Source organism: Chamaea fasciata, unplaced genomic scaffold (assembly GCF_029207755.1).
Source record: "Chamaea fasciata isolate MVZ Bird 193981 ecotype frontalis unplaced genomic scaffold, bChaFas1.0.hap1 SCAF_1, whole genome shotgun sequence".
Lineage (NCBI taxonomy): Eukaryota > Metazoa > Chordata > Aves > Passeriformes > Sylviidae > Chamaea > Chamaea fasciata.
This window is the reverse complement of record NW_027094086.1, coordinates 106,257,541-106,284,206: the sequence shown is the minus strand read 5'-3', so window position 1 is coordinate 106,284,206 and position 26,666 is coordinate 106,257,541. Positions and strand designations below refer to the sequence as shown.

The 26,666-nt window shown below is 45.9% G+C and overlaps 1 protein-coding gene and 1 long non-coding RNA gene across 3 annotated transcripts in view; both read left to right on the top strand.

Annotated features, from left to right (window-relative positions):
- The window catches only part of SEPTIN7 (septin 7), a 61,117-nt gene extending 55,550 nt beyond the window's left edge, over window positions 1-5,567 (top strand). For both annotated transcript variants that reach the window (XM_066192317.1, XM_066192307.1), the window contains 3 exons: window positions 1,154-1,289; window positions 3,863-4,002; window positions 4,547-5,567. In XM_066192317.1, coding sequence (XP_066048414.1) covers window positions 1,154-1,289; window positions 3,863-4,002; window positions 4,547-4,586 — 316 coding nt within the window. In that variant the 3' untranslated portion in view covers window positions 4,587-5,567. The remainder of the gene's footprint in view (window positions 1-1,153; window positions 1,290-3,862; window positions 4,003-4,546) is intronic.
- Window positions 5,568-19,869: 14,302 nt separating this feature from the next.
- On the top strand, window positions 19,870-24,755 carry LOC136294512 (uncharacterized). The gene is made up of 3 exons (XR_010722435.1): window positions 19,870-19,955; window positions 20,556-20,609; window positions 23,161-24,755. It is a non-coding gene; the product is annotated as an uncharacterized lncRNA (long non-coding RNA).
- Window positions 24,756-26,666: the final 1,911 nt, after the last annotated feature.

Sequence of the window (26,666 nt, the reverse complement as noted above, 5' to 3'; positions counted from 1 at the left end):
TTAACCATTAATTCTTTCCTTGTAAAAGATAGCTAGTAGTTGGCCTTTTGAAGAACTAAAGTAAAAATTATTCTGAAGATCAATTTCAGTTCTGTATATTATACTGCATTTTATTCACAAGTCCCATCATTGCAGCTATTAATTCAGATTCAGTTCAATATATGCATTAGCTATTCTCTGCTGATTGATTGTAACGATTCCAAATATAATCAGTTCTTCGTTTTTACCAACACAATAGTTAAAACTTTGTCCTTTTAAGCCATAGATACTCAAAACTGAAACAAGAGGCCAGTGATTTGGTTTGACTGCTTTGTGGAACTGCAGAGTCTTAACAAAACTCTAGCAATCATCACTAGATCTCAATCATCCTGTTTTATTAGATATTTACAGTGAAACTTGCTATTTAAAACCCATATCACCATAACACAGATAGCAGTTTTATATGGCTTTGAAAATTAAGTACAATCCAGGAATGTATACCACAAAGTATATGGAAAAATGAAAAATAATGTACATTATTTTTTATGCATTATGCTTATTAATAGCTTTCTAAAGGAAAACCTTTTAACTAACACTTGGAAATACTGATGTTCAGTTGCCTAAACTTTTTTTTCGAAGCTCATCTCTCTTTAAAACTTTGACCAGAGCATTCAACACAGTTGTAATGTTAAATGTCTCTTGGGCTCACTTGGGAACAATGAAGATTTAGAGAGAAGATAGGACTTTAGTCTACAACGCTCCTAATTTTCTTACTATGTCCATTAATTTTTTATATATTTGAATTATGGGGAAGAAAAAGATGCCTGAAGATGACTTGGAAGGTGCTTATTTTCTTTTCCTTGTTATAACATTGATTTCTTCTCTTCCCATGACCAGGTGCTTCTACAGGTAGAAAGTCAAGAGTTTCTGTTAACCTAAATGTAGTGTAAATCAGTTGTGGGGGAGGAAAAGACATTGTATGAAATACCTTTTTGAGTAAAGCTTATCTAAACAGTTAATATAATAGCAAATTGAATTTAAGCTAGCAGTGCCTACAGCGATGTGTTTATCTTACTGCTTCAGCATTTTTATCTTGCCTTTTCCAGATGCCCTGATGTAACAGACAGGGAAAAAAGTTCTTACTAGCTAACTGCTTCTTCTGGATTTATGGCAGGAGCCCGTTGGCACAGATGGAGGAGGAAAGGAGGGAGCATGTAGCCAAAATGAAAAAAATGGAAATGGAAATGGAACAGGTGTTTGAGATGAAAGTCAAAGAAAAAGTTCAGAAACTGAAGGACTCTGAAGCTGAGGTAATGAAAATGTTTTAAACGCCAATATAACTTGGGGCTGAACAAGTGTAGAGATGGGACTTTTTGCCAAGACTTTGCAACACTGTTGATTCCATAGTTGGTTTGCATGTGTCAAGACAACACCGTTACTCTTTTTCAGCTTGTTGCCTTTGCTGAAATGGTATAAGCCTAAACTTAAAATGTAATGTTGATGTTCTTCTCCCTTTTCTTTGGCATATTTTGTGCTTATTCTTCTATGTGATTTTAAAAGTTCTTCAGACATTCATGGCTTTCGTAAGCTAATGCACTAATGATCATTTGTTGTGTGTATTGAAAAAGCATTTCAGGAATTGATCACAATGCCTATGGACATCACCTAAATGAGAATTACTAGGCTAAGGAAGAGTCAGGGATTTGTTTTTGTCAGTGTTCTGATGTCATTTGAAAAAATTTTATGGATGCCTAAGTCTGTTATCTGTTATCTCCAGGTGAAGTTCTCACAGTGAATCTGTTTTTTTTACAGCCTTCAAGGGGCTCTGAAAGTGATCTTTTCAAAGGACTTTAATTATAGTTGAAGTTTAAATACAAGTAAAAAAATTAAAGGGTTTTCATAAGTTTTGGGAAAGCAGTTTCTCACAGGAAGCCTAATAGAGAAGTTCAGAACTGTCTAAGTTCCTACAGAAGGTTTGTCTCCAAATTTGAAGAAAAATGAAGAAACTTGGAAAGGTAGTTGAAATGCTTGGCAGCCTAGGTACTATAAGAGGTGCCAATGCATACTGGATCAGAGGAAAAAAATCAATGTAGTTTTTTTGTTGTTGTTGGTTTTTTGTTTGTTTGTTTTGTTTTTTGGTGGTTTTGGTGTTTTGTTTTTGTTTGGTTTGGTTTTGTTTTGGTTTTTCTTGTTTTGTTTTTGTTTTAGAACTGAATAGGGATATGAATAGTAAGATACACCACTCAGCAATTTGAGTATTTAAAAGCTATATGTTCTGTGTGGATCATGGTTTTTGTAGTCACTTGATTTATCCTTTCCTCAATTTCTGTCTTGAATCTTTTTGAACTCTTATACTTCTGGCCTCCATGTTCTCCTTGTTAGGTGAAAACCAAAAATATTTCTGGTTTTCATCCCTTCTGGTACTGTCTCTTGACTTTTTGACTGAGTGTATCTTGCCATACCAGTTTTTTATGTTCATGCAATTAATTCTTCTTTTTTCTTCACCATTCATGGCTTTGAAAACTTCTGTTGGATTTATCTAAATATAGAAAAGTAGGCAACAGACAGTGCCATGTAAAAATTTGTGAAAGGAAATAGGTTTTCAAGGGTTTATGTAAAACAGTGTCTTGCAATAGAGTAAGGAAAGAGGAAGTTTTATATCACTTTCTCTTAGGCGTGGACATCAGGGTGAGGGAGGGGATTTTGCCCCTCTGCTCTGGTGAGACCCCACCTGCAGTGCTGCATCCAGCTGTGGGGTCCCAGCACTGGAAGGACATAGACCTGTTGGAGTGAGTTCAGAGGAGGCCACCAAGACAGTTGGAGGGATGGAGCTCTTCACTCTTGTGTGAGTGGAGGCTGAGAGAATTGGAATCGCTTAGCCTGGGAAAGAGGAGGCTTCATGGTGGCCTAATTGTGCCCTTCCAGTATTGAAGGGACCCAACAAGAAAGATGGAGAGAGACTATTTACAGGGATATGGAACAACAGGACTAGGGGAATGGCTCTAAACTGAAAGAAAGTAGGTTTAGATCAGATAATAGGAGAAAGTTCTTTATTATGAGAATGGTGAGGCACTGGAACAGGTTGTCCAGGAAAGTTGTGGGTACCCCCACCCTGGACATGTTCAAGGGCAGGCTGGATGGGACTTTGAGCATCCAGGTCCCTGCCCTTGGCAGGAGGGTTGGAATTAAATTATATTTAAGGTTCCTTCCAACACAAACCATTCTATGATTAACTCAATTAAAAAAAAACATTACACCACATGAAAGGAATCACTTCTCCTGACTAAATTTTCCATACTCACATACAACACATTTGATTGTCAGTCTATCCCATCAGCTTGCAGGAGAGAATTCTTACTCTGTTTCGGAATGTACACAATTCACTTCCTCAATAATACTAATTCATTAAATTAGTGAATAAATTCATCCACCTATTTTTTTTTCCCAAAGAGATCCACAATGTAGTTAATGCTATAGGATGTAATCATGTGGGTTTTTTTTTTACCCCAAAGTCAAAGATGTTGCTCTTCTTTGCATTAGTGATGCTCAAATGCTCTGCAACTTATTGCTTAATGTTTGCATCTGATACCAAAGTATTTTTTAATTTCCTTTTATTTGCCAGACGTAGCTACTTACAAACCCTGTTTGTAAATTGGGCAGCATTTGGGGCATTTTCTGTTAACTGTAAAATGAAACTACAGGATTAATAATCTTTTGGTTTCTGTTACTGGCGATACACTTTTTAGTCTGAGCTGCTTTCTCTGAAGCAAAATAGAATACATAATTTTGTTGCTTAAGTAAGTTTAGCTGCAGATATTTGTTAGTACAGTTCCAAAAGTTGCTGTGTCTTCTGCAGCTACTGATTGTTTGTAATCTTCTACAGCTGCAGCGACGCCATGAGCAAATGAAAAAGAATTTGGAGGCACAACACAAAGAATTGGAGGAAAAGCGTCGTCAGTTTGAGGATGAAAAAGCGAACTGGGAGGCTCAACAACGTATTTTGGAACAACAGAATTCTTCCAGGTAAATTGGAGTCTTGTCCTGCACTTCACTGTGAAAGTTCTGTAGCTTTCTGCTCAAGGGCAATTTCTGAGACAGTAATGCTCCATCCATGGTCATTGACCACTATGGAGGTGTCACTTAAAAGCCCAGAAAAATCTTGAACTGCTTTTAGTTGCAAATGACCATATTTCAGCAGTAGTGGGAAGATTAGCAACTTCTAAAGCAGATTTTAGCCTGCAAAAAAATTATGGTTCCCACACATAAATATGCCTATGTAAAAAAATAAATGTTTATAATAGATTGCATCAGACTTCTGGGGGATGAAGAATTATATCTTTGAGAATTAAATTGTTTAATTCCCCATGTCCTTTGGAGGGGAAATCTGGTGATTGATTGATTGATTCACACAGAACAAGTATTGCGTACTTAGTAAGTTTCATCCATTGTGTTGTAACCAGCAAAGCTTTATTAAAATGCCTTTTTTAAATTTGTATGTAATAAAAAAAAAAATCAGAGCATGTATGTGATATTTAACGAACTTTTTTTTTTTAAAATGTCATTTTAGAACCTTGGAAAAGAATAAGAAGAAAGGGAAGATATTTTAAATGCATCATTTTCACCACCAGTTATGTATTAGTTGCCAATATGCCAGCCTGGACATCAGTGTTTGTTGGATCCGTTTGACCAATTTTGCACCAGTCGTATCCATAGTAATGGATTTAACAGCATGACAAATTTTTGTTAATTTTGATGGAGAATGAGATGCCTTGAATTGTCTAGGGTGTTGTGTACTTGGAAAAATAACAGCTCTAAGTACCTTTTTTCATTTTTTTTTTTTAAACAGGTGTCATTTTAATGCAAAAGAAAACATTTTACTGTTGTACAATCATGTTCTGGTGGTTTGACGGTTTACAGGATATCAAAAAATGCAGGACTCTAGACGGTTTTTAGTGAGGATGAATTGCCATAATATGATGCAAACAATGCTTCTCTATTATTATAATACAAGAATTCCATTCAGTGCAGCATATACAATAATGTAATTTAGTCTAACACAGTTGACCCTATTTTTGACACTTCCATTGTTTAAAAGGACACATGGAAAAACAAACGTTGTAAGCTTACAGTGCACCTAAGCTTTTTATAACAACCCTTTTATGTTTTGGATTCTTTAAATATATGCTATTCTCATTTAGTAACTTCCTTAGCCAGAAGGATCTCATTACTGCTTCATTTTTTGTAATAACATTTAATTTAGATATTTTTCCATATATTGGCCCTCCTAAATAGGATATAGCTTCTTTCATATGGTAGGAACCAGTGAGTAAATCTTTCCTTTAACTCCCTTTTTACGTTTTATGGTAAGTAGCAGGAAAACGCATTTATAGATCATTTCTAGGCAAAATTGTGGAGTTAACTACCAACCTGTTTCTACCTGTGTGCAGTCTTTCTTTATTTTACTAGAAATGGGAATATGGCCTCGAGAAAAACATCACCATTTTGCATTTAGCTGTATTCATATACTGCATTTCTGTATTTTTGTTTGTATTGTAAAAAGTTACATAATAAACAATGTTGTGATGTAACACGCTGCTGTGTCAGGAATTGTAATGGAGTTAACAGCTGAGTACTTCTCTGGAAATGCGTGAACTTTCTCTCTCACTCACCTGTGACTTTGATTCATCTGAGGAATCAGTTTGAGGTGTAGAAGACCCCATTTCCATGGCCATGCTCTGAATTGGCTAAACAAGGATCTTTCTGTCATGCCCAGGAGAGGGCACCAAGTGCCTGCACACTCTATGCTGTGTCCCACCAGCTCCCCTTCCCGCAGTCCTGCTTTTCCTGCTGTTCTTACTGCCTTCTGCAAGCTTTTAGGAGGATCTGGTGGATGGGTGGGAAACAACACACTTGTAAGTCATTAAAAATTGATGGGGATCTCTTATGTCTGTTTGCCTGTGGAATAATGAAGAATATCTCATTACTCTATATACAGATGTTCCCTGTATTATCTCTGTTATCACTCTGCTCATTTTTCTTTTACATGAGTTATGATTACAGAAATATGATTTATTCAGCTAGCTTCTCAAAGAAATTTCATTTTCAGTAGTGCCCATAAAGGCCTCCATGTAACTCATTTCAAATATTCTGCCTATCTCTTTATCAGAGAAGACACTGAGTATCAGTAAGTGGACATGACTTTCCTTTGCAAGTAAACAGAATTGCAAATTCTAGTCTGTGATACATCTCAGAGGATGTACACTGCCTGCATCTGCCCCTCAAGATTCAGTTTAATTCAATAATTTGAATAATTTAATAACCAGGTAACAGTTAACACCTAGGACAGAATCCTGAACTGCGTTCTGGACTCGTCAAAACTGAGGATGCACTCTGTGGGTATATGCTGGTGCTTCAGCATCCCCATTGGCTCTGAAATAGAGATGTCATTTGTCAGGAAACTTGGTTTCACTATGCTTGTCTTTGTTCTCCCCACTGTTACCCTCTAGCCTCTCTCACACTTAGGATGATCAGAAACTTGTAAAAGCTCATTAGATCTTTTGTATTAATCATAGAATCATGGAATGGTTTGGGTTGGAAGGGTTCTTTAAGTTTAGCTCCAGCCCCCACATCATGGATAGGGACACCTTCCGCTAGAGCATGTTGCTCAAAACCCCATCCAGCCTGGCCTTGAACACTGCCAGGGATGGAGCATCCACATCTTCTCTAGGCAATATAATCTATTACACAGCATTTGTATTTGGGTGAAAGTACAGAGCACGTTGTGTTTGGAGTTCTCTTCTGAAATAGAGCATTGCCCTTTTGGGAAAGACTTCTGTCACCTCAGCTTTTGTTTTAAGTGCTTTGGCTTTTCATGGTGAGTTTGAGCTGCACCAGGGCTTTTGTATTAAAAAAGTAAAATTGAGAATGACGTGTGAACCTCTGCAATACAGCAGCTGTGTAGCTAATACAAAATCTGTAAGCTAATGAAGCACTGTGAGACAGCCCAGGTTTGTATTTTTTTTCTTCCGCTGAATAAAACATAATTTAAATGTGTTACTTCTGCAAAGCCAAAACTCGTTTTACTTGCTAATATTTGGGTACTAAAATTTCCCCGAATTAGTGTCACAATTCTGAGCCACATGCAGGAGAGGTTTTGTGGTGTGTGTGCTGATCAGTCAGAAACCTGTTGCATTCAGGTGTCACTGGATAGTACTGGGCTTGACTCCTGTTTCTTTTAAAGTGTGCAGGGAAACACCACCTGCTCTGCAGAGGTACAAAACAAGACCTGTTCAGGAGCAATCCTGTGCATCTGCTGGGCATTTCTGTGTCAGGAGTTGATCTAATAACGTAGTCTCAGGTGGTTGTGGGGCTGGAAATTTTGCTGCTTTCATATGAGAAGATCTCCCTTCAGCTTAGTGTACGCTCTATGAAAGAGGCAGTGAGGGAGAGAAAATCATCCTGCTCCTGCCAAGCACGGCACCGCAAACAGCCCTGCTGAATGTGCAATTGCACTTAAATATGGGTGGTTAGTTATATTTCATTTTACATAGACATAGGTATGAAAATGCATCTTTATATATGAAGTGAGTAAAGACTGCAAACCTGGGATTTTCTTCTGATATAAAATACATTCCCACACTGCGTAGCTTATCTGGCTGACCATAATGGAGGTGTAGCATCCTGAGTATTGGGATGCTGAAATTGTTGCTTCCAGCATGAAAGTTTTGAGGGAGTGATGTTGTCCTTTTGGCTTTAACTGCAATTTTCCCATTTGATAGGCAGTGAGCTGCTGATGCCCTGACTCCTTGAAAGGCCACATGTTGGACCTCTCTGGTTCAGGTGACACACTGTCACCAGAGTACTCTGGTGGTCAGGCAGCCAAAACTATTCTTCAATTGGGCACCTCAGGGAATGAAGTAAATCTACATTTCCCCTTCATAATTTCCACAGTACGCATAAGAGATTATTAATTGTTTGGGGATTGCTTTGTCTTCATTGATTCAAGAAACCCCTGGATCTGATTTAAATATAAATGGCTTAAAATAATGCTTTTAAAAGTTTCAATACAGATAAATCAATGTAGAAGTCAAGAATTTGGCTGGATCACTGGTTCATGCTTTGACAATAAGCAGAAGGTATAGTTGATTCATCTTCCTGTTTCTGCAGTATTGTCAGGCTGATTTGTCTGTGGGTAGTGAGGGCAGGCTGTGTTAGTGCTCAAGGTATGGAGATATTTTTTCCCGCAGATTACCTGATGAGGTTGCTTTTGCACACAGTTCTTTGGTTTCCAACCCCTAATGTTTATAGGCCTCTCTTAATGCAATTGATGTTTCTCCACTGCCAACATCTCTGTTTCCTGACTTTACGTTGTTTAAGGCTCAGCAAAGGCAGTTGCTTCCTTCTCCACAACCCACACCTGCCTCATCCCACATTCTGGTGAGTATCCTGTTCTGCCTGGTGGGTTTGGTGGCCAGCCATCATAATAGCCTACTCCTCACACCAGGTTCTGCTATGCTACTCTTCCTGAAAACGGGCTGCCCCTGCCAGCCCCTTCAGGCATGGAGCACTTCTGGAACTTTGCTCCATGCTGTGGGTTTACCCACCCTTGCCTTCCTGTTGCCACATGGTTACTTCTCCCAGGAACTACTCAGCTCGTTCCTCTTGGCAGCTTCCCTTGCTTCTAACTTGTCACAAGTGTTCAGCATTGGAAGTGTGTGTTAAATCCTGGTAAAAATGGCACAGGTCACCTTCAGGGGGTGCCAATGGGATTCCTCCCCCACACACGGATCTAAATACTGTCTGGTGCTGGAAAAAAGCACTGTTCCCATCATCTTGGCTTGATGGAGGTTATTGGCTGTCTTTGGCTCTGAGCAATGGAGAAGTAACGCAGTGAACAGAAGGCCTTCCCTTACTGTGCTCCCAGGAATATGTAGCTGTGAGACTGGAGAGTGATCCGTTCTTTGGGAATCCACAGCTGCCTGGGGTGTCCCTGCATGAGCAGGAGGGGATTCAGGATGGCATCTGAGGCTACAAGTGGCGACCCAGCAGCAGCACTGGGGGAGACCTGCAAGTGGCCTGGGGTGTCAGGCAGTGCTGCTGTGGTGGCTGCAGCTGCAAATAATTCCTGCATGCTGCACCCTGTTCTCTTCCCTTGCACTGCTAAAAGGGCATGACCAGTGGAACAGATTTTTGAACAATATCATAAGGAACTGCTGACTGACAAGAAAACAAGTCAAAATTTTTATCTATTCCCCTTCTGCTTGAAAAAGCAGCTCTGGTTCTGTAATATATCACCTCTGCACTGTCATCTGGAGAGGTTTCTGTGGCAGCCAAGATGCTTGCTTTGTGCAGACAGGGCAGTTTTTTGATGAAGGCGATCATATTTCAGCTTGCCCTGGGACAATTAGACACATAGGTCAAGATAGAACCTGCATTTTTGCTTCACTAAGGGAATATAATTCCTCTGGCTTCTTGGATACCCCCTGCCCCAGTCTGCCAGCAATAATCTTCACAATGAAAGGAAATGGAAAATACAGTCATGTCACAGTGACCAGATTTTTGTAGTGTAGCAAGATTACAGAGAGGCAAGAGGAATTCCTTTTCGGCTCTCAGGACCTTCTCATTTGGTAACCTTAAGAATTTCCTTCTCTCCTTTGGGAGCTGCTGAATCACTTCTTTCCAGACTTGATTCATCTGAGGTCCTGCATCTGTTGGGGCAGTCCCAAGCAAAATAAAGGTTAGGCAGAGGAGCAGGTCTCAGGAGAAGGGTTTGGGGGTGATGATGGATGAGAGGCTGGGTGTGACCCAGCACTGTGCCTTTGCAACCCAGAAAACAAACGTGTCCGAGGCTGCATCCAAAGCAGCGTGGCCAGCAGGGAGAGGGAGAGGATTCTGACCCTTTGCTCTGGTGAGACCCCACCTGCAGTGCTGCATCCAGCTCTGGGATCCCTACAAAGGAAGGAAATGGACCTGTTGGAGGAAGTCCAGAGGATGCCACAAAGCAGGTCATAGGGATGGAGCAACTCTCCTGTGAAGACAGGCTGAGAGAGTTGGGGGTGTTCAGCCTGGAGAAGAGAAGGTTCCAGGGAGACTTAGAGCACCTTCCAGTACCCACAGAGGCCCTACAAGAGAGCTGGAGAGGGGCTTTTAACACAGGCATGGAGTGGTAGGACAAGGGGGAATGATGGTTTTTAACTGACAGGCAGTAAGTTTAGATTAGATATTAGGAAGAAATTCTTTGCTATGAGGGTGGTGAGGCACTGAAACAGTTTGTCCAGAGAAGGAGTGTGTACCCCATTTCCGGAAGTGTTCAAGGCCAGGCTGGATGGGGCTCTGAGCAAGCTGGTCTAGTGGAAGGTGGCTCTTCCTGTGGAAGGGGGGTGGAGCTAGATGGACTTCAAGTTTCCTTCCAACCCAAACCATTCTATGGTTCCTGGTGAAGAGGAAGGCTTACTTTGTATGTGCCATGCCTGAGAACTGTGTTGACAGCATCACATGACTAGTAAAGACTTCTTGAGAACTTTGGAAAGTCACCTAAAATTGTAGTTTTCCTCAGGTTTCCCTTTGGAAACAGAGATTTTTGCTTCCCTGCAGAAGCAAAATACTCTTTACTTGGCAGGAGATGTAGGCAGGGCGATAGGTCTTGGCAAAATAGTTGAAGCTAATTTCGCCAGCTCCAGTGACTGAGTGTCCTGTCACCTGGCATGGCATGAGCTCCCTTCCCTTTCTGCTGCTGTGTTGGTGATTTTAGACCCTTCACGGAACTGGTTGAGCCCCCAGAAAACTAATCAGTTGCAGAGTAATTTCATCATGTCTGGAAACCTTACAGAAATTAAATTCAGATTAAATCAGCGTGATTCCCACGGCTTTGCATCTCCATTCCTGTGCACCAGACCCTGGTGTCATTTCTCCACTGTCCCCACAGACAGTGTAGCATAGTCCCTGCTGTTCCTTCCTGGCCACAGCCACTGGTCTGCTGCTCAGCCTTGTCCCCACTATCCCAACTGCATCTGCAGCTGAGGCTCCTTTCCAGATGGTTGTGATTAATAGATTTTTTTTTTCCCCAGAGGCATTGTACCAGGGGGAATAGCAATCCAATGCTGCTGTTTCATCAGCTCTGACTGCAGAGCAACCCCAGGCTCATTTTATTTCATTTCTCATTGTCTGCCAAGCTACTGTCTCACAGAAACATCAGCATTTTTATTTAATCCTGCACAAAGAATGTATGCTCTAATTCTCAACATTACAACCTAAGTCTTTGAATTGCAAATAAGGGCAGCAGTTTCACTCCAATTCCTAGTGTGTGTAGGCCATACACTTTTTAACAGTTCTTTGAAAATAATTCTAAAAGTCCCTTCTGTCTTTAATTTGCTTTTGGATGCTCAAGATTTGGCTCTCTCCAAAGGTTTGCGCCTCATGCTAGGTGGCACCAGGGAAAAAGTGGCAGCTAAGTACACAGCTAGGCTGATATGAAGGCTTTTCAGGTGATGCTTGCTTGCTGTGGTAGCCCACCTGATGTGCAAACCTGATTACAGTGAAGAGTGCAGAGAAAGGAGTGTTTTGTGGTCTGTTTGGGTTTGCCAGCAGTACAGTGGAAGAGGAGTTGCTGGCACCTGAGTTACAAGCAGAAAAAAAGAATCTGTTAGTCCTTGGAACATGAACAAAAATTAAAATCCCAGGAATGACCAAAACTACAGGGAACTGATGTCTGCCCTTATTTAAGCAGCAGGTGGCAACATCCTCTGCCTGATGAAATTCATCTTAGGTTTTTATGAAGGGCTTATTTTTCCTTTTTTTGTAACTAGAGAAACCTCAGGCTCTGTTTGCAGCCTCTGCCTTTCTTGGGAACACCTTGCCAGTGCCCCCAAAGGAAAGTCTGCAGAAGCACAGTAGGAAAGTGTCTTGACTTTTGTGATACAGCTCCTGTTTAGAGAAGGTGTTTCTTCCCCTGTGGGTTGAATGGCCTTCACTGAACATAACCTGGAATCTATCAGTGGTGTGTGCAAGGGCACACAGGAATGCCTCCACATGCACTAACAAATGCTTTCTGTGAGGCTTTCCCTACATGGTAGCTTTAGTAGGTTTGGGAAAGGTGCAGAAAAAAAGCTTTCCCTAAATACAAGAATGTGTGCAGTTGTGTGTGTTTTAATGGCTTCTCAAATTGACAACTGAGAGAACCATCTCTGCTTTCCTATTCCCAGCATTTCCCTGCAGAGCAGCTTTGTGACTCCCAGGACTTTCCTCATCCTGCCCTTGTTTCCAGCCTCCGGCTTGCCTTCCCTGTGGTCATGCCCTGATCCTCCTGCCCTGACCTGCTCCTACCGTGACTGATGTGTCTGTGGAAAAAGACCCTACAGAGCTGCCTCCTCCCCACCCATCCTGCACTTCTCCACCTCCCTACTGTCCTCTTCTGCCATTACCTCATCTTTCCTCACTGTGCCTGCAACAGCTCCTTGTACTGAGGGTTTTGTTTCTTCCACAAGCAAGGGGTTAATGAAGGAGAACCACTTGGAAATGGACTGCTGCAATGGGCAAGCAGAGCTCAGCCCTCGTGTGCTCCTGTTCATGGCTCCTCATGCTCTCCAGTTCTCCACCTTCTTTTTCCAGCTGTTGGGCACAGGGATGGCTTAGCTGTCCCAAGGCTGGCTCTGACCTGCTGGGAGAGGTGTCCTGAAGCTGAGATGGGAGGTAGCAGAGCTGTAGTCCCATGTGTTTGGGATGCATCTGATTGCAAGCTGGGCACCCATCCTGGATGACATTTCAGAGCACAACTCTGTGTGTCTTGTTCACACTGCCTTTAATGAATCATCAAGTCTCTTGTTTAAAGGGTGTTGCTGCTGCTGTTCTTTCTGCTCCCACTGTTAAATCTCAGTATGCTCCTGAAGTCTTGTGTGGGCCTTAGCGGGCCACAAACAAAACACTTGCAAATATGAATTCAAGCCCTATCTTGAAATATCCTGGCACCACTCTGATATCACAGTGGTTAGGCCTGAGAAATGGTGGCTTTACTGCAGTTCTTGGGATCACAAACTCATAAATAGTCCACAGCCTAACTCAGGCATCTTTGAACCTCAGCCTCTCAAAAAAGCTTCTGTAGACCCACTGACCCAGTTCACTGCTTGTTTCTGTGTGCTTCATCCACCACCTTGCTCAGTCTCAGTCTGGTGAGATGGGGAAAGACATTTGGGGTTTATCTTTAAGTGGGGAAGGCTAAAGCTAATTTTTAAATGAAAGCTGCTTGAAGAAGCCTAAAATTATGATATTCCTGGCATAGGAGGGCCCAGAGTCCAGAAAAAGTGGTTTAATTGATGATTTCTAATGAATCAAAGAGAACCCCAGTAATTTCTTCTATGTGCTGTCTTCATCTTTTGACTGTGTTCTTATGAAGCATATTCACTATCTATTCTCAAACCCTTCTTTTTGATGGATAATCTTGAAGGCCAGAGGTAAGGTTATACGTTGTTTTAAACACAGAGGAACAAATGAAGTGAGTCTCTTATGGAGAAAGAAGCAGCCAAAAGATTATGTCAGATCACAAGATCACGGTATAACAAAGGTTATGCCTGTAATTGTGCAGATAATAAATGCAGCCCAGAAATTCCTGGAAACTGTGGAAGAGACACACATGACACTGATTTAAGAGATACTAAAATATTTCTGTCTGTAAAGACAGGTGATCAACAATAGATGCCTGGAAGCTCAGGGGATTTAATTTGATCTGGGTGAGGAGGCCAACTTAGTCACAAAGCGATAGTAAGCAGTGAGGCTTGCTATCAGCAGTGGCTATAGACCTGCTTCCACTTTCTATTTCACTTTCTGCTTTTGTTGTGGTTGTGTTTCTGGTGTGTGATTCATGCTGCTCTTTTCCAGTTGCCTTAAACTTTTCCTTTTTGAAATCTCCTCTAACCATTGTTCTTCCTAAATTCCAGGTTTATATGTCTTCCTGTCTTTCCGATTACAGGGACAATCCCTAGCCACGTGAAGCTAGAGAAATGCAGTTGCATGGAGAAAGCATGCAAAATAATGGTCTCGCTTACTTAGAAATTTAATTTTCACATTCAGAAAAGGCAGGAGCAGGTGTTAAACCTGCTCCTTCCTACTTGCTGCAAGGGGGAAGAACTAAGTCCTGGGAGTAAACCTGGGGAGGGACTGGCCAGGGAGCAGCACTGTGGAAAGTTCTGAGGGTGGGACAGGAGCTGAGTGTGAGCTCCCACCCCTGTGGGCAGAAGCACAGCCCGTAGGACGAGGGAAGGAGTTCTCTGCCTGCACTCGGCATTTGTTAGACACATGTGGATGCCACATTCCTGGTGATACCTGATGGATATCAGTGAACTGCAGCGAGTTCAGGGAGGCCCCACGGTGGCTGTGAGGGTGCCCAGGAGGCTGGGAGGGTTCCATCCCTGGAGGTTTTACAGCCCGGCATCCTGAGTACCCTGCTCTGAGCTTTGGGCAGGGGCTTGAAATACAAACCCATCATGATCCTTCTGTCTGTCTTACTCTGTGCCCCTCAGGTTCCTGCAATGGGAGTGGCAAAGACAAAACCCTGAACTGAACTGGCCTGAAATCCACAGCCACACAGAGCAGCCCAGGCTCGCAAGAGCATTGCAAAATGGCAAGAAGGGACCACCTGACTTGCTGTTTCTCTGCAGTCAAAAAAAATAATAATAAAAACCCCACAGAAAACCTAATTGCCTTCTCATGACTGAGAAACAAGGAAAATTGATGGTGCTTAAAATGCTAATCAAGAGCAATGTCCTGTGTGTCTTTATGTCAGTTTATATAGAGACACTGTGTTTATGTACGGGATGTAAAAAATTGGCCCATGGTGAATGGGAATGTCCCTCAGCAGCTGGTGTCCTCCCTGCCTATGGCCTTGTCCCATGACTAAGCCGGGTTTCCTGAGTTCCTGTGTAGCTCTTTTGGACAATGACTCTTTTCAGGCAGTTTCTCCCAGTTTCCTGGGAATGTTTGCTCCCGTTTGCCACTCCTCCCATGGTGCTGCAATGGCTCACAGGTGACCGACCCAGCGGCCGGCCCGGGGGAGGGCAATGCCCTCGGAGCAGCCAGGGCTGGGACAGGACCATGGGAGAGGCGAATAGAGTCTCCTCCCTGTGCGGAGCAGCTCCGAGCCCCTCGGCCACAGCGAGAGCACAGATGTCCAGACCCCCACAAGATGCGTCTCGGGGTGTTTGTGTCGCAGTGCCCGAGTGGCGCCTGTGCCTAATCCCGGCGGAAAGGCAGCTACGGGGCCAGAGGTTCCAGCTCCGCTGACCTAATTCGGGGTCTGGGGGCTGGCGCCTGCCCTTCCTGCCACATCTCCCAGCGCCCCGGAGCAGCAGGTGCCAGAGCAGCAGCAATCACCTCAGGCTCAGGCCCCTCTGCAGAGCTCCTTGTCCCGGGGCACCGCTGCCGTGCCCTGGAATGTGCCGGCGGCAGCATCCCGGCTGGGTTTGGGCTGTGCCCCAGCCCCGGGTGAGCGCCGCAGGACGGGCACCCGCCGTGGTCTCCGGCGCCCCGAGCCCATCTGCTGCGCGCCGTGAAAGGGTGGCGTGCTGGGTTCTCACTGAAGGCTGATTTCCCAGAGGAGGAATTGCTGTCAGGGATATTAACTCCCTGCTGGTTCAAGCTGAGTGCTTCGAGTGGCTCTCAGTGATGTCTTAAAAATAGAGATATCCCTATTAATATATCCCAAAGGCAGAAAAGGTTCTTGTACGCCAACAAAACATGCAGTCACCCTTGCCGCCAAGCACCATCCTTCCTGCCACAGCCTTGCTGGCCTTTGGCTTTGTCCGGACAAGAGTCAGGAGGCTGCATCCTTTCCCTCAGGATCATTGCTTTCTCAAAGAAGGGTTTGGGCTGATTGAAACCCCAAGGGTTTTCACAGACCTTGGCTTTATTTTGATGCCTCCCAAGAATGCCAATGAGTTACACCCCGCTGTTCCCCACCCCCCATCAATCTGAATGAACTAGCGTCCAATGTGGGCTGGGCACTACCTACCAAGGAATAGGTGTGCAGAGAGACTCTCACAGAATCATCATCAACGTTGGAAAAGACCTTTAAGATCATCCGGTCCAGGTGTCCACCCAGCACTGCCACTGTAACACGTAGCCCACATCATCCAGAGGCAGAGGGCTCATAAACACCCCAGGGATTGTGAAGCACCACCTCCCTAGGCAGCCTATTCCAAAGCCTGACCACCCTAACACTGAATTTTTCTTCTAATCTGAATCTCCCCCGTCTCATTTTAAGACAAGCCCTCCCCTTGCCCTCTCACTGCAGGCCTGGTGGAGGAGGCCGGCCCCCACCTGGCCTCAGCCTCCTTTCAGGTACTTTTAGAGTGATGATCCCTCCTGAGCCTCCCGTTCTTGAGACTAAAGAAGCCTAGCTCCCTCAGCTATTCCCCACAGACATGTTTTCTCAACCTTTCAGAGCCTTGTTGCCCTTTGCGGGACATGCTCCAGCACCTCAGTGTCCTTTATAAAGTGCAAGGCCTAGAAACGGATACAGCACTCAAGGTGTGGCCTCACCAGTGCCAAGTACAGGTGCTGATCACTGCCCTGGTCCTGCTGGCCTCACTATTCCGATATTTCTGTGAGGAATCAGCCTTGCAAGGACCCTTGCAATGCATGATTTTTTCTGTCACACCTAGGGCAGCAGCATGGGGGCAAGGAGGTTGGACTTGGAGGATTTGGAGTGTTGAGTGCTAGCTGAGGTCCAATCCCCTGCCTCTCATTTGCTGTTTTATTGGCCAGCTCTGCATCTGGATGGGTCCATAAGAGCCCAGCTCTGGGTATAGGAGCTCAGGCATGTATGGGAAAGGGCTCTGCACAGCAGGACAGCTGTGGCCACCCTTCCCATATTGTTTATTTTTTAAAAAGCCCCACACGACTTTGCACTATTTTTGTCCTTAACTCACATTTGCTGTTCCTCCTAATCTTCTCTGCTGTTGTTTACAGAAGCACTGGGGGAGTATTTCAAGCACACTGCCATGGCTCTGACCCCAAAGACTAAACCCCATGTGGAAATGGGGTGGTTGGTTCATCTGTGGGGTCCCAGGCTGCTGGGAGCTGGTAGCCAGCAATCCTGGCAGTGGGCCCAGCTGCTGGTCCTGGCTCACAGCAGCCACCAGTGACTGGCTCACGCTGCAGAGGCACCAGCTGTCCCGCCTGGAATGCTGAGGGAGGAAGGTAAAAATACCTCCTCAGTCACACGCTTGCAAGATTCCTGGATGGAAGATGCTAAAAACAGCACAATGGTTTTGGACATGTTGGGTTTTTTGGCAATGCTGTCAGCAGTTTGTCTTCCTCCTGGCTTTGCACCGAAGTGAGGTGTGGGGGATTAGGGCCGGGAGAAAGCAGCGCTGCCCTGGGATTGCATGCTGGAGGATACATGGGTGGAGCAGCCTTTTCCCAACTTTCTTTCTGCCTTCATGCATCCTGGCAGAAGACCTTCATGGCCATAAAAAGGATGCCCTGAAATCATGGGGCTGGCTGGATCAGAGCAGAGGCAGGGTGGGACCACCCCATACTGGTTTATAATATCAGTGAGTGTCATATGAGAAAAGGCGTTGTAGTGGTCAGACATGGGCTGAACAGATGCATGTAGCAAAGGGAAATTCTCAAGGACATAACATAACGGGGAAAAATCTGGGGTTTCTTTCCACAGACCTGCAAACCCTGCCTGTGGCTGCTCAGAGCCCTGCAGTTGGGCTTCCCCACAGTATAAATGCAAGCAGATTTGATAGGTGCACAGCCAGATAAGCCCTGAAGCAGCTGCGTTGTGCTGAGACCTCAGTGCCTGAGACATGGGCAAGAGGTGCCTCTTGGCAGTGCTGCCCCACACCAGTGATGGCTGTTGAACCCCTGCTGCGGTCACTTCCCAGACTTGACAGGGAGCACGGAGCAGTGAGAAGCACTGGAAGGTTGAGCTATTAGTAGGCAGCTTCTCGTCAGCTCCTGGAAGAGGAGTGTGTCCCTCTCCCCAGCCAGCAGGGCTGCAGCCAAGGGAAAAAATATGGTGAATGCCATACTCTTGGCAGCCCTGGATCTTGAATTACTACCTCAGGGAGGAAACAGCCTGTGAAAAATCTCTTTGAAAACCAGTTGCTAGATAATCATCGGGTGAAGCAAGATGTAGCTTGAGTCACCTGCCTTTGGGCTGAGCACCAGAGCTGCTCTCCACTGCTCATCCTCACCCAGCAGGTGCGCAGCTCCCCTTCCAATGAGCTGGGGGCATAGCTGGCACTGCTGCGGGAAGTCCAGCTCCCAGCAGTGCTGTTGCTGCTCTTCATCACCTCCACGGGAGCCCAGCTTCTTGCTTCTCATGCAGGAAAAAAGGTCTCTCTGCCCAGTGGAGGCAGCTGAGATACCCATAATGGATGAGGGGGAGAGAGCACAACCTTTCTCTGTGCTTGGATGTGTGGTTTCTCAGCAGTGCTTGCCCTGGTTATCTTAACTAGCATGAGTGGACAGGGGAAGCCAAATAATTTTAAAAATATCCATCTACATGCTGTGCAATGTCAGCTGGCTGCTGTCTTGGAACAGCTGCTGTGGAAAGTTGTCCATCTCAGCTCTCACAGTGCAGGAATGAGCCTAGTGGATGGGAAGTCGCAGGAAGGAATAGTAAATCAGGAACCAGCACCCTTCCCATTTATTTTTAGCAGCAGTATCCAGTGGTGTTTCTGGGAATTTTGTCTTCTTCCTCTGTGTTCCTGTTGACTTCCTTCTCAGCAGTGTTACAGCTTCAGTCAGCATGACCTACAAGCAGATGCAAAACAATCAACAAGCCCTTGCCTGGCCATGAGGAGGCGTGGGATGAGGGGTTCTGACATGGTTACTGGTGTGGGATGCTTCCATCTTCTGTGTGACCATGCTTAGCCCGAATGGCTTAATCCTTGGTGATGCTTTCCTCAAGTCAGACCTTGCTGAGAGTTCAAATCATCCCTCTGAAACTGTGAATGTTCCCAAATCTCCATCCCCACCTGCCTGTAAGAGGAAGCGAGCCAAAGCAGTGCTGGTGGCAGGAGCTGCTCGTGCACTGGCCCTCAGTCACTGGTGGCAGGTGGCCACAGGAGATGCTCCATGAAGATGCTCTCTCCAGGCAGAAGTGGAAAAGCAATTGCAATTTTATGATGTGTCGGGCCCTGCTGGGTGTCTGTCATTGCTGATCCAGATCGTGCAATTTCATTTAGCAGCACAGCCTGTTTAATTAGCCCACCTGCTCAGCAGTGGGAAAGGGATGACATTCACATCACCTTTTCAGGGCTCCACAAAGCCTTTAGACCCAAGAGCTGGCAGGGAGCACACCAGGCAGCAGGATGATCCTGTTTTCCCTACAGTGTCAGGCAATAGCAAACCTTGCCTTCCCCCTCTACCAGCTCCTTCTGCTTCCCCTCTCCCTTTCTGGCAGGGCTTAGAAAACCCATGTACACCCATCCCAGGCATGACAGGACATCCAAATCCCCCCTCAACCCATGAGGGCAGCAGTAGGGCAGCAGGGCTCTCAGCCTAGCACACAGATCTTTCAGAATACCACGATGTCAGTCATGATTTGCCATTTTACCACCTACCTGGTTTTACTGATCAGATAACACTGCCTGACCTTGCCTCCTGATGGGCTTTGCTCTAGGAGCTACAGAGGGAATAGACAGACCTAGGGCACAGAGAAACCCAACCCATCCCATCCTGGTGGGGCCGGGGTGTTCCCCTGCTGCTTTGTGGCTCAGTGCATCCATCCCTCCTGGCACAGAGATCCCAGCACCTTTCTGGAGTGGTAATAGTGAATTACTGCTGACTTTCAGCTGGGGCTTAATATCCAGCAGCTGCCAGTTGTGAGGCCAAGTTATATAAGGACCTGAAGGCCCTTTCCCAGATAAGGAGTTTGAGGTTGTTTTGTTGTTGTGTTTCTGCTCTGTTCCACGTGTTGTTGTGCTAGGGACCTCAGAAGACATTTCAGTGTCTGAGAGCAGGGATGGCAGGTAAGTCATGCTCCAGAGAGGAAAGAAAAGTAAGGTTCTAAACAAAGCATACTGCTTCTCATTTTTATTTCCTATAGATTAAACCGTGAAATTTTAGGTGCTCATGTTCTTACTGTGTTTTTTCATAAAAGTTTTGGGCTGTAAGCTGTTGTGTTTAAGCTCCTCTCATGGCATGCTTTACCTTCTAAATATGCCTGTGGGTTGTAATCCCTGTAGTGGACACCAAAAAAGAAGCAGATTATGAAGTCTGGTGATCAAATGAAGTGGTGAGAGTTAAGGTTTTAAATTCCCTGCTGCCATGGGTTAGCTGGTGTGTGACTAGGAGAGTTTGTCTGGACAGATATTGGATTGGGAGGGAGGGCAGGATGGTGGGGTGAGATGCTTTGTGGCTCACCTGGAAACCATTTCAGAAAGATGTAAAGGGTGACAATTTTCTGCATGCGAAAGGGGCTGAAAATAAATTTTCAGAAAACAGCTTTGAGAGATGTCTGGAACCCTAGGAATGCAGTTTGACTGAAGGAGCACTTGGAGAGTGTTTGGCAGCACTCCTGAGTGAGGGGTGTGCAAGAGCTGTGTACCTGGATGCTTAATTCTGTGCAGCTGAACTCAAGAAGCCACCACTTCACCTGAATCTGGCCCAGCTGATTCATGCAGGTGTGTGAACTCTTGGTGGCCTTCTGGCCTCTGGAGGCTTCATTGTTCCCTTCTTTATTTCTTTCATCACATTAAACCAGTAAAAGGACCGCTTCCGGCATGATAGCTTGAATGGTGAAGGGTGGATGAGATTTTGGGGTGAAATTCTTTTACTGGTTTGAGCCTTTGAACACAAGCATTTGTGCTGGTGTTGGTGGCTGTGACTCTTTAATTACCTAAGTTTTTGCTTATTAGGCTTGTGCACAGCACAGCTCCTAGACTCTGGCTTGGGGTGATGGTTTTAAGCTGCTTTTGGAACAGCAACAGCTACCAGCTGCTTGGGGTGTTATGCAGAGGGGGAAGAAAAGAATCCCCCTTTTCCAGTCTCCATGTAAAGAAAAGGGAGTGGCAATTTGTCTCTGTTCAAAGACTGCAATGGCAAAGCTTGGTGCTGCATTTGGCAATGTTTGTGTGCTGGCCCACTGGGAACAAGGGCACATACAGGTTGTTTCATGCAATTTGGAGATGCTGGCTAGGTTACTGGCCCTTTCCTTCAAGTGGTTTGGGATCACTCTGTGGAAAGTTGCTACTGATTTGAGGGCAAGGGACTTGGAAAGAGCCCATGCTGAGGTGAGTCACTTCCAGACTGAGAGGGTGATGAAGTGAGTTGCCCTCAAATCTGCTCAGGGAGGCTCTGATCAAACATTGCCTCACCTGTTGTCCCCACAGGACTTCTCCTGCCCTGCTCCCAACAAACACGTGCAGGGCACCAGGGGACCCTGCATCTGTTCTAAGGAGCAATAACAGCAAAACCTGCCCCTGCTCCTAAAGGCCTTGTCTGGGCAAGAACCAGAGTCTTTCTGCATCTGCCCCACTCCCTGGTTCCTGGCATCTTGTTGCCTCTCTCACGAGCGAGCTGCACAGCCTTGCTTTTCAGAAAACACTGGTGTTTTGTAATTTTTTTGGCAACTGAGACAAGTTCTTTGCAGCTATCTGAACTTTGCATTTGTTTATGAAATTTACTGCCGTGTCGCTCAGAGGGGTCATTTGTTCAGTGCTGAATAGCTGCGGGGTTGGAGAATAAACATCAGCCTCCCCACTCTTGCTTCCACCGGGTATTGGCCAGTTGTGAGTGATGCAAGATGAGCTTAGCTTTACCCTGTGTAATGAGTCAATGAACCCTGTATCTCTCCTGACATATGGGGTGACTTCTAAAAAGAAAGCTGGTCTCCCTGGCCTGCCCATTCCCCAGGCAGCAGGAGCTGTGCCTCCATGCCTGCCCTGCAGCAATGAGGCTGAAAGTTTGACCCTGGGGTGACAGGGAAAGACAAGGTTTTGTGGTGGTGACCTGTCTCCAGAGGCTCTGTAACAGTTGGGTGTTTTTGTCCTAAATAAAGCTGCTTTAGAGATGGTGACAGCATCATTGGGCACTTGCAGGCAGGAGAGGCTTGTGCCAGAGCCACAACCAGAGGATGTCTCTCCTTGCTTCCCAGCTGAGACTGATTCCCTCTGGGTCTTGTGGCTCTCCTTGCGTCACCCAGCAGCCTTTGAAATCTGGAGGAAGTCTCTCTTATCCCATCCTCCAGGACAGAAATAAAACCTCTGCCAAATAGGTAGGGATACTCAGTCAGGACTTTTTCTGAGGCATAGGGTGAGAGACCAGATGAAATATTTTTATCCATGCAATGGAAATATCACTAACTAGCATAGGGGGGTGTTCACTCTTTGTAGATGTATAACATTGCTGAGCACTTTTAGTACTTCCTAGAGGTCAGGCAGATTTAGGACTGGTGAGGTGTCCTGCTGTTTCACCCCAAAACCAGCACAATAGCACCTTTCAGAGCACACAGTCAATACTCCTATTTGCTTCTAGTTTATAGCTAGAGGAGCCCTGATGAAGATGACTTCTGGGCTTAAAATAAGAGGGACCCACCTGAAGCTAGCAGGCTCTGCTGGGCAGCCATCCCAATAGCTTTGATGGTGCAGTACAACTTGCTGGCTGGCAAGAGGTGTTTGCTGGGTTGGCAGCCTCTGTGCACCCCAGCCACACTGCAGAGCCTAAACTGGGAGTTTTGCTCTGTGGCTGAAAAGTGAAAGACTACCTGCCCTGACCATTGCCAGGCTGCTCAACTGATTTGCATAACAAGAGGATGTTTGGCTTCCCAAAATTATCTTCAGTGCATCTCTAAGGTTTCATTTCCTTGTGGTGGCTGCATTCTCAGACGCCTACACTTCCACATGCATATGGACACATCTCCTGCTGCAGCAGCCAGCCCCCCTCAGCCTGGGCTCTTGAGGCCTGGAGCCAGACCTCTGACTTTTGCTGGAGCAAGCCAAAATTTCTGCTTTGCACTGTGTCCTTTTCCTCCCTTTTGTCACTTTGCTCCCCTGTCCTGCTCAGGGACCCATGCACACCAGGGGAGAAACAAACCCAAAGCCTGTAAAACCCTCCTGGTTTGCCACCACCCCTTTGCTCAAAGCTTCCTTGTGGGTTCATGAAGCAGTGGAATGGCAGCATCTTTGCAGGGACCTCTTTGTACCATCTGCAGTATTGTATCCTCTGTGTTTTTAGGTTTTCTACATGGTGCAACACAAAAGCAGCAGTAAAACTTCCTTAAGGGTGTGTCAAAACAGGGCAGAAACTGCACAGGCCCCTTTGCTCCCTGGAAGTGCCCGTGACGGGCAAAGAAGAATTTGGGAGATGTTGCTGACTGCTGTGGGATGGCCTTCACACATCCGGGGTGTGCACAGATCTCCCCATGCCACCAGTGGCAGGATCAGAGCCTCCACCGTGACCTGGGGCTGTGGAAAGAGTCCAAACCACTGGCTGGGTGAGAGCTCAGGCTGGGCTGAGTCTTGTTGGGGCAAGAAGGAAGTGATGTGAACACCCACCTCATTGAAAACCCCAGAAAAAGTCCCAAACTTTTTTCTAGCAAGACTGAAACCCTAACATGCATAGCACAGCCCCAGCCTGGCGCATTGCCCAGTGCTGAACTGGCCCTGTTCCCCTGAGCATCCCTCCATGCAGTGAGGGTCCTGCAAGTGAGTCCAGCCAGCTTTCTTGCTGTCTGCATTGCATGTGCGTGTACCTGCAGCACTTGACTCCAGACCTTCAGCCTCCCACATGCCACAAACAGGAATCCTTGGCTTTGCCAAAGAAAGGATGTTCTGGTCTTGCATGTGGTGAGCTGGGGTTTCTGTTCCAGCCTTGACGGGGCTGGTGACTCATGATCCTGCTTTGAAAACTGTGACTGGATCAGCAGCAACAGGCTAGTTGTTGTTCTCCCCTGTCCTTTGTGCCTCATTTACCAATTTATTGCCTGGTCTGAGGCTTTGTCTTTATTCCCACCAAGCCTTTTGTTCCTCTCTTCCTGGCTTGTCTTTTCCTTGACAAATCTCATTTACTTGTTCCACTCCTGTTGACTCACATCATGTCCTCAATTGTTCCGGACAAAACTGGATCGGGGGGCTTCTAAAAACCTCTCTAGGAAAAGAGAGAGGGAGCTGGAGTGCACCTGCCCACCTCCAGCCCCACGCAGGGGCATGCACACACCCCCAGGCAGTCCTGGCAGGGAGTGCGGGGAGTTGGATGGGGCAGTGCACTGGCAGTAAGGTTGCTTTGATCATGTGGGGTTTAGTAGCAACCATCACCAGGCTTGCTGTGCTGAGGAAGATTTGCTGGTTTTGCTTCCACCTGCCTCCCTTGCCAGGTGGTGCCCCCTGCACCACCTCCTCTGTGGCCGTGGTGGTGAAAGGAACTGTCGTTTCATCCTTCAAATTTTCCTGAGTTGCTGCAAGGATATGGCACATCCATGCTAAGATGTGATTTGGGAAGAAGAATGAGGCGTTTCTCACGGGAGTATTGCAACCCCTCTTCATGAACAGAGCTGCTTGTGTCCAGCCAGCCCCACGGTGTGGTTTACTACTTCTGCAGTGTAGGAAGGGGGAACAGCATGCCAAAGTGCTACTTCAGAGAGGAAAACCTTGCATGGTTTTAAGAGAATAATAAAAGAAGTGCAACGATTCATCTGGGGGTTCTGGTTCCTGCAGAGATAGCAGCAAGAGCCAGCCTGTGCTGTCCCCTCTCTCCAGGACCAAAGACTCCGGGTGCTGTGTCTTGTTCCCCATCAGTGGCTGAGGCAAGAAGAAATGGAGGTGGTTGCTCAGGCTGTCATTAGCATCTCCGGGCTTGCCAGGGATGTGCTTTCTACCTCCTACATACCCGTACTTGAGGTACCCTAGAGTGAACAGAGTAACTTTTTGCAGTAACTTTTGCAGGGAGGTTGTTGTCCTTGGTCTGGAGCATTGCCAGTGTTCAGCTGCAGCTGATGAATGAGCTGTTAGGGAGATAAATGTGCCATTTGGTGGCTGGCCAGAGTGTTATTTACCATTTATGTAGGGAAAGCTCAGCCCTGCAGAAGGTGGTACATGACTGGCATAACCAAAAGTGCAGAGACAGCCAGACCCAAAAGGCAGAGCTGCTGGCTTTGCCTGCAGGAGGTTTCTTTCTGAGCACAGCTGGCAGAGCTTGGACAGCTTGTGCTTCCCACAGAAGCAGTGATACTGGATTTGCAAACATGATGCATGGAAGCAAAGGCCCTTCTAAGCTGACTTAAAGCTATGAGAGAAGCCAGATGCCTGTGGCAAGGTTTATCATGATTGTGTTTCAGGAGCCTTTATTTCAAAAAATGTATGCTGTCTGAGAAATAAGCTAGGAACTCCGCAGACCTACCTGTATTGTCACTGCTACTGTGGTGATCCTCCAGAGTTACTAGCTGTGTGTAGCTCTGCAGTAGCAGAGCTCAGAGGTGCTGCAGCACGGAGGAGGGTTTCACAGATGGGAAAGCTGAAGCAGGCGGGAATGTTGGTGGTCAAGGGCCACTAAACTCATCTCTCTACTCTGCTCGATGGGTTCCTCTGCTGGCTGCTGCTTGAGAGCCAGAGCAGCTGTTGCCTGTCATGGGAGCAAGAGAGTGGGGTTGGGTACTGATGCTTCTTAATTAACAGGATTGTCTGAGTTTCTTTGCTGGCATCAAAATGTATTCCTCACATAGCTGTGCTCTCTGCATTGCAAAATGGACACTGCTACTATTTTTATATGTGTTTTCCCAACTGTTTTTCATTTTTCTGTGCATCTGTTCCTTGCATGATCTTGCTGGGTAGCCAGGAGTGAAGATGAAGTAAGAAAAGAGAAAACACTACAGTTTCTCATTTGGGCAGCCATCTGGAGGCTTTCTCAAAACATTAAGAACCCCCTGAAACTTTGATCTTTTTGCAGTGTTTATGCTGGGCACCCCCCAAAATGGCATCATCTTAAATCACAGCTATCTTTGAAACATGAAGGCCAAGCTGTGGTGGTTGGCAGAGACAGCAGGCACAGTAACCAGCAACAGCCTCCCTCCAGAGCCCCTCTGCTTCCCCCACTTTCTCCTTGCTCTTCTCCACCAGCTGCTGCAGGGTGGGGTGGAGGCAGGCAGGATTGGATGTGATCCATTTAATATTTTGTCCTTGCTCAGAATGACTCTCTGATGTGACAATTTGCCCCGGCAAAAGGAAGAGCTGTGCAATGCAGGGTCTTTCTGTCCATGCACCATGTCCCTGTCCCACACCACTGCACCCTGTCTCAGCGTGGTTGAAACTGGGCTTTTGCCTGGCACGAGATGCAAAACCCTTAAGCTGCTGCTTGTGGGGAAAAGCAACCCCAGCAAGGCTGTGCTACCTCTTTCTGGACAGAATGACAAAACACAGAGAGGCCTTCTCCCTCCCCCTCTGTTATTTTTCCCTTGTGAGGGATTTAGGTAACAAACAGTATATACAGTGTTCCTTCAATGTGATGGCATTTTGTGGCTGGCAGATCTCAACCCCTTAGATGTGTGAGGGAATCGAGCTGTTCCTCATTCTGTGGGAGCATTTACCAGACAAACATTTTTTGTCTCAGGCTGCCTTCAGGTACAGGGCATACCGAGGTGACCTCAGTTGCTGACAGAGAAACGTTCCTACTGAACATAATTCCTGCTCAAAATCACATTCTGGTCTATTTTCTCTACAGCAATGATGATCCTTCATTGATAATCCATG